The sequence below is a fragment of the Limulus polyphemus genome, unplaced genomic scaffold (genome assembly GCF_000517525.1).
Source record: "Limulus polyphemus unplaced genomic scaffold, Limulus_polyphemus-2.1.2 Scaffold1346, whole genome shotgun sequence".
Classification (NCBI taxonomy): domain Eukaryota; kingdom Metazoa; phylum Arthropoda; class Merostomata; order Xiphosura; family Limulidae; genus Limulus; species Limulus polyphemus.
This window is the reverse complement of record NW_013666956.1, coordinates 189,344-197,599: the sequence shown is the minus strand read 5'-3', so window position 1 is coordinate 197,599 and position 8,256 is coordinate 189,344. Positions and strand designations below refer to the sequence as shown.

The 8,256-nt window shown below is 35.9% G+C and overlaps 1 protein-coding gene across 3 annotated transcripts in view; it reads left to right on the top strand.

The window, feature by feature from the left end:
* Window positions 1-8,256, top strand: part of LOC106463199 (ABC transporter G family member 21-like) — a 52,730-nt gene that overhangs the window by 13,983 nt on the left and 30,491 nt on the right. For 2 of the 3 annotated variants that reach the window (XM_022390646.1, XM_022390644.1), the window contains exons 2-3: window positions 4,397-4,569; window positions 4,948-5,117. In XM_022390646.1, the coding sequence (XP_022246354.1) occupies window positions 4,397-4,569; window positions 4,948-5,117 (343 nt within the window). The remainder of the gene's footprint in view (window positions 1-4,396; window positions 4,570-4,947; window positions 5,118-8,256) is intronic. The other variant, XM_013923194.2, reaches the window with a different exon arrangement.

Genomic DNA, 8,256 nt, shown 5'->3' with positions numbered 1-8,256 from the left:
GTACGTACAGACAGGATACCCGGTAACTGAATTATAACAACTTTTACTACCTAGATACCCGGGTAACTGAATTATACAATTTTACTACCAGATACCGGTAACTGAATTATACAACTTTTACTCCAGATACCCGGGTAACTGAATTATACAACTTTTACTCCAGATACCCGGGTAACTGAATTATATAACTTTTTCCCAGATACCCGGGAAACTGAATTATATAACTTTTTCCCAGATACCCGGGTAACTGAATTATACAACTTTTACTCCAGATACCTGGGTAACTGAATTATACAACTTTTACTCCAGATACCCGGGAAACTGAATTATACAACTTTTTCCCAGATACTGTGTCTGAACTTAACATATTCATGATACGAAGGAAATGGCGGTACATATTTCCATTTTACCTAAGATGTATAAAAACGCAGAATTGCGGTTGCAAATTTAATTTTTGAATATGTTTCTTTTATCGAAAACTTTCAATAAGGCCTAATAAAGACATACCGTTGAATATTTGTACCAAGTTTTGATGCTCGAAAAATGGATGAGAGTTTTAAAATGTAGTAACTCGTGATAAAAACAAGGTGGAACAAAGTAGGCGTAACAATAACATTAACACACTTTTAAACTTAACACTTGTCTTAAAAGATTTACATGGAAGATACAAACTGATATCAAAATAAATTAATTAGTGTTCTAATGTTTTTTGTTTTATATGTTACGAAACTCCTTTGAACACTCTTGTTCCACGTAACCGCACATATATATAACACAATCATGTTCAAGATAGCCAGGAATCTGTAACAAGAGTTTTAGGCTTTCACGATTGTGTATTAAAACGTGAGAATTGGTTAGACTCTCTGGTCTCTCAGACCAGTAATATTCTGATATTAGCTTTCACGATTGTGGATTAAAACGTGAGAATTGGTTAGACTCCCTGGTCTCTCAGACCAGTAATATTTTGATACTAGCTTTCACGATTGTGGATTAAAACGTGGGAATTGGTTAGACTCTCTGGTCTCTCAGACCAGTAATATTTTGATACTAGCTTTCACGATTGTGGATTAAAACGTGGGAATTGGTTAGACTCTCTGGTCTCTCAGACCAGTAATATTTTGATACTAGCTTTCACGATTGTGGATTAAAACGTGAGAATTGGTTAGACTTTCTGGTCTCTTAGACCAGTAATATTCTGATACTAGCTTTCACTATTGTGGATTAAAATGTGAGAATTGGTTAGACTTTCTGGTCTCTTAGACCAGTAATATTTTGATACTAGCTTTCACGATTGTGGATTATAAACGTGAGAATTGGTTAGACTCTCTGGCCCTTCACATTAGAAAGATTTTGATATTATTTATAAATATCGCGAAGTAAAGTATTTTGACCCTTGACTTTCAGCTACTTGTATATTAAACCAGGATAACAAACTCTACAAACATATGTACGTGTTTTGGTGACTTTCACCAAGTTCAGAATATAATAATGCAAAACTGGTTGAAACCGGATTTGCAGAACACACACGTATCTTTATCGCTCTAGCAGACGCAGGTAACTTCCTAAAACATTTTCATTCAGACAAAGAAGAAAAATTACATGAAAATACACAAGTGTTAACTAAGAGTAAGTGGAGATTTTATACGTAATAACTTTTCATTTTATATAATGTCCCTCACTTGATTCTTTGGCGCTGTTAATTCACGGAATCTCTGTAGGCCATTCCGGATTAATTGGTGCATAACGCCAAGTAAATCTATGTAATAGCACATGAAGACATCCCCTTTCAGAATTGTATTAGAAAAAAATACCCCAAAGTTAGCAAGTAAATCTGGGTACGCCAAAAATTTCTTGTTAACATGCATACAGGGTCAGTGCAGGTGAACTTAACATTGACAATATAGCCCAGATAGACTTAGCTACTGCTGTGATAGTGAATATAAATTATTCATTAAGGGTCAGATCAATAACATTCCGTCAGTAGCCATATTAATTAACTTACAACTAAGTGTAACCGCGGCAAAGTGTATGTGCTGATTTTATGTTGCATCCAGTATATTCAATGATTACACTGAAAACCTGGTAATTGTTTTGGATAGATTTTTAATAAACCACGACGTATGTGAACTTCGAGTTTTTGTGTACAGAACTGTTAAACATCAGTGTTTTGAAATATGTAGCGCTGATTTGTAAAATCCTTTATATTATTTTCCATTTGTTCTTCGTTGTAAAATAGGACTTTTTTTACGATAAAGAGGATGTTGTCGTTAAATTACATAGTCGAGTTCGCTTGCTTCTTTAAGTAACAACACAAACAACCAATCAATTTCTATTGGACAAGAAAGTTTACGGTTTGACGCCTTAATGACATTGTCCTCCAACACTGGTGAACTATTATTATTATTATTATTCTCAAGTTCGAAGATTTCCGTTATGGAATTTTTTTTTTTCAATTGTTCCTAAATTACAACTTTTAATGGGCTAGGCGTGGCCTAGTTCTTATTGTGTCCGGACTATGAACAGAAAAATCTGAATGAAAACAAACTACTTTTAATTAAAAAGAATATGAAAATCAATTTGCTAATTTTAAAAATCAAAGATAAACCTTCGTATAGAGGAATAACGATGTCGGTCAGTAAATTGAAACTTCTTTGCTCGGCCACTTTGTAGGTGACCACTTTCCAATGATCCTAGCACTTAAACCCTTTAAAACAAGACCAAAGTATTCACTTTCAGGCTTGTCGATTATACAGAGAGACACGCATGGTAGAACTTATAACCTCTCATCATGAAAAGTACATTTGAAGTAGGGAAAAAAAACAACACTTTCTTTGCATACTCTAGGACAAAATGAGCTAATCTTTGTGTGGTAAAAATGGCTTGAAGTTGCACACAACATCCCTTGAGGGAATAACACCATTAGTCTACTTCCCCCAGTAAAGCCTGTTTTTAGCAAGGTTGTCTAGACAGTTTGTTGTTTGATTTGGTACTGGTTTTGTTACGCTTCTTTTCGTCTCGCCTAAAATGAGAAAAATAGTTTCACACAACCGTGCGACAATTTTTGGATTTCTTAGCGTGATATGTAGGCCATTCCTATGGGTGGGTGATTGTACCTCGCGCATGTGACAGTGTCTGCTAAGGGGTTATCCACCGGGTTGTTTACTTCCGATAAGGGGTCAGCGAGAAGAGGTTCTGGCCTACATACAACCGACGTCATTGTCCAGAGAAAGTGATGAGTGAAAATAGGCTGTATGGATAAGAAACGTCGAACGTAAGGTTAGGCGCTAACACAGAATTGGTCCTGGTTACGTCATGATTTCCGCTGACCTCAAAAATGATATTATCACATGATAATACTTAACTTATTCACCTTGACATGTCGAGCATCTGACTATGTTTGTTTTAAATGGTCAACACACTATCTGTTTATTTCACGAGGGTCCTTTAACCCTGACGTCGTGACATTACAAGTTTCAACAGTTTTACTAAAAGTCGTTCTCACTAAGACGTTGTTGGGTATAATTCAAACTGATAAGAATGCTGACTTGACTCTTTGTTTTAAACAATAAACAATATAAAGCTATAGAAAGATACCAGTTTTACAGACAATGGACATTAAGTAGAAAATATGCAAATATACACGAATCTTTCTTACACTCCATGTACCCTAGATAGAAACTTAGAAGTATCATAATAGGTCTAAATCAGAATGTCATTTTAATGGAGAATTTATGGGTTATCAACTAATGAATGACTAAACTCTGTTCCTATGAGCAGCTGAGGGTTTGGTTTATGGGTTATCAACTAATGAATGACTAAACTCTGTTCCTATGAGCAACTGAGGGTTTGGTTTATTGGTTATCAATTAATGAATGACTAAACTCTGTTCCTATGAGCAGCTGAGGGTTTGGTTTATGGGTTATCAACTAATGAATGACTGAACTCTGTTTCTATGAGCAGCTGAGGGTTTGGTTTATGGGTTATCAACTAATGAATGACTAAACTCTGTTCCTATGAGCAGCTGAGGGTTTGGCATCCATAAGAATATTGTATTATTTGCAGCTGCCTTCTCTTGTCTGGTGAGTGAAATTACAGCCCTGGAAAACGTTGGATCTGTCCTCCTATTCGTGTACTGTAAATGTCAAACACCTGGAAAACCGTTGGATCTATCCTCCTGTTCGTGTACTGTAAATCTGAAACACCTGAATGCCTTATAATAGAAAATTTGTATCTTTTTTTTATCATGTATAAAGATCAAGATAGTTTAATAATGGTCAGTTGAGATTATTTAATCTAACAACTGAATGGTGCAGGTGTTTAGGAGGAGGATGCACCCAAATCGAGTGAGAGATGTACATGATCGTGAGAATGTTTTAACTATTGAGTTTTTCCTCAGCAGACTTGAGGGGTCCGCCGCTCATCTGAACAACGTCGCCACCGCTCATCGTTACCGACCGGCTGAGCTCGTCTTCCGAGGTATAGGCGTCTTCTTCGGTGGGAAGCAGATTCTACGGGACGTCAGCGGAATGGTGCGACCGGGCGAGGTGCTTGGTGTCATGGGTCCAAGTGGTAGGTACCGGCTTTTAACGTAAACAAAAAAATCAACATTCCAGGTCTTTGTACTTTTCACTTCGCCATCAACTTTATTGGAGTTCACTAGCATTCTATTACGTGCCATCCCTCAGCAGCAATGCAGGTTTTGTTTACTCTGCAGTGGTCAGACTAGTTTAATGCTTAATGAATTTATTGTGGTGCCTGAGACACACACACACACACGTATAATTCGAAGCACAACGACTAAGTATTCTAAGTATTATTTTTTTTATTTCTGCTTGCTCAATAAAATACCTTCTCATATGAAAGGCCAATGACATCCCATCTGTGTATGCATTAATCTGTCTGATATTCCATTTAAGTCTGATGTTTATGTAGCTGTTTATGTTCCAGGGTCCGGTAAGACGACCTTACTTAATGCTCTAAGCGGCAGGTTGAAGACTGATTCGGGCCTGATTACCTTGAACGGAGAAACACTTAGTAAACAACTGAGAAGGAAGATATGCTATGTCACGCAGCAAGACATCTTTTTCCCGGACCTCACCCTACGTCAGACTCTGACGGTAAGTAACCTATGTGCAGCTGCTAACATACGAGATAAGCTACGTTAATGTGTTATCCAGAACAAATATTTGTTCTTCATATGCCGCTGTACAATCATTTTCTCATAATCTAATGGAAGTGTCCAAACCGTCTTTGGACAAACAAAGAGTGTCCAGAACAATCGTGCTGCATGATGTTCCTCTTTATTGTAAATATTAATCGGCTCTCACAATACTGTTTAAAACTGTTATTTTATACTTTTTATTAATACCGCTTTTTTAGGAGAATGGGAAAATAATAATAATAAAATCATCTTGTATACGTTAGGTATTATGTATTAATTATAATTTAAAAAAATGAAAAAGTTGACGCACAATAATGATAAGATAGAAACTAAAAGTGGTTGCTGCTGGCCGGTTGCCTCTCTGTGATTGGTGGTTTGGAATTTAGGACAACGCAACACTACTTTCTGCGCAGAAACAAATGTGCAGCGATGGGACTACACATGTGAAGGGAAGGAGGACAGCTTGCGCTGGAACTTCTATTGCGTGTAAATAAATAAGTAGGATAATTGTTTTCTACATTCCATAATGCAGCGATCCTGAAGGTAGGAAGCCAGCCCAACATAGTGCTATTGTTATGTACAGGGTAATATGTGACATTTGTCAAGGCTATCTGTTTCACAGTAACTTTGCATAATACTCGTAGGGACAGATATCGATACAACTTTTCACCCCTACCAGAGAAAGGAGCATATTCCAAGTATGGTGAACATCATACATAAACAAATCTCGCTCTTTGAAACCAGCGTTTCTCGTGCCGAAAGTTCATTACTATTGTTAATACATATACTGAATCTACCTATTACAAGAAATTAACTAGCTTATTTTAACTGTAAAGATCAGGACTTTGTGTTAAAGCAAATGCAGATTTAAACTGTTCTACAGAAAATTAAATAAAAATAGTGTTAGTTTAAAAATCTCTTCTGCAACAGTTGAGTGATATTGTTTGAACCAAACCACGTCCCTAGTGGCGATATAATGATGAATAAATATACTGAAACCACAAAGGTATCTCTGTACGTGTATAAGAGTCAAAGTCAACTACTGAAGAAAACAACAACAATAATGTTGCCTTCCCTTTTAGGGTGTGCTCTGTTCTTCACAATGTCTGTTTTTAATTATTTCGATTTTTCTATGCCTTCATTTTTCTACATCTATCTACACCTGTTGTTCAGTTCACTCTTATAATAATAATAATAATAATAATTAAACAAACAAACACAGTATTTTATTTTTATACAATAAAATAATTAATTAGAAGAATTGTTTTCGTCCTAATCTTAAATAGCAGGGTAGGTTTGAATTAAACACTTTCACAACCTCTGTTGTTTTGTAATCTTATGTCATTGCATCCTTCTCTACCTCGCTTGTTTCCTTCATTAACCTCACTTGTTTCTTTTAATTTACCATATATTTCTCTTCGTTCAGGCTGACATTTCTCTGTTTGTTCTAAGTCTATTGTTTTTCTTCATTCTTTGTCTCTTAACCTGAATCTGTCTATCACTGTTTTCCCTCATTCTTCTCTATCTCTTACGTTATCTCTATTCGTTCTTCCTCAGTTTACCTAAACCTGCTTAAGTCTGTTGCTTTGCACTTGTCTATTTCTGTCGTTCTACAAAATCTTACCTGCATGTATTTACATGGATAGTTAAAATTGGCAACGTGTTGACGGATCTGAGCCTTTTGTATAAAACATTTTAAGTTCGCCGAAACCTGTTTTCTATAGCAGTAATGTGTAAGGTAGTAATCTGGATTCAATAAATTTTGTCCTCTGACGGATTTAATGAAGACTACGCATCCGGAACAATGAAAATGCTAAACTAAAGGATGGCGTGAGGAAGAAGATACGTAGGACTGGAAAGTTAAGATTTTTTGTTGTTAAGCCACATTGGCTGTTATTTTATCTTGTGAAACACAAGCTGTGTACCCTTGTTGCACGAGGTATATCTGTCTAGACAGCTTTATGGGGCAGCTGTGGTAGAGAAGGTATTGTTGTTGCGTCGTTATTGTTTTTATTTCTACTTTAAAAACGACAAATAGCGGCCAATATAAATGTTTTTCCGGTATTAAAGCGGCTGATTTACTCTTTAATTATAAGAAAACTGGCTAATTTTTTTAAAGATTAAAACGCTTACTTTACAATAACAGCAATTGTCGTCAACACCATAATAACTTTTATCTCTTCTGCAAGTTATAGTCACAGGAAACCTCGAAGGTATCCAATGGTCTTTTTTAAAACACGAAAACGTCAAATGAAAAACTTAACAAATCACCCCTTACGAAGTAGCCCTTCTTCCGAATGGAGACTGTTTTATCAAAATAAGTAAGTCTACTAGTGACGTCAGTAAGCCTGTAACTATGGGTATTATTATACTCTCTGCTATATCCAATAGTGTTTTTCCTAGTACCTGTCGATAACTATGGTTATTATGTTACACTCTACATTAGCCTACAGTACACTGCTAGTACTCCTATTGACAAACATCTATCATATTACAACCTATAGTTCAGTCTTGGTGTCAATGATGCTAACAGGCTTACTTGTTGCTCGGGCTACATCAGTCAAATTGTGTTTTACCAACATGTAATTGTAGTAATATCATCAATAACTCGGACTATTATAGTAATGTAAATATCTGTATACAATGCCTGAGTTATGAATGTCAGTAATCTAGTAACTCAAACTACTAGCATATAGTGTTTGTTTAGTATCGTCAGTATCCTAGTAACACGGACTACTATCATATAGTGTTTGTTTAGTATCGTCAGTAATCTAGTAACTCAAACTACTAGCATACAGTGTTTGTTTAGCATCGTCAGTAACCTAGTAACTCAAACTACTATCATATAGTGTTTGTTTAGCATCGTCAGTAACCTAGTAACTCAAACTACTAGCATATAGTGTTTGTTTAGCATCGTCAGTAACCTAGTAACTCGGACTACTAGCATATAGTGTTTGTTTAGTATCGTCAGTAACCTAGTAACTCAAACTACTATCATATAGTGTTTGTTTAGCATCGTCAGTAACCTAGTAACTCAAACTACTATCATATAGTGTTTGTTTAGCATCGTCAGTAACCTAGTAACTCAAACTACT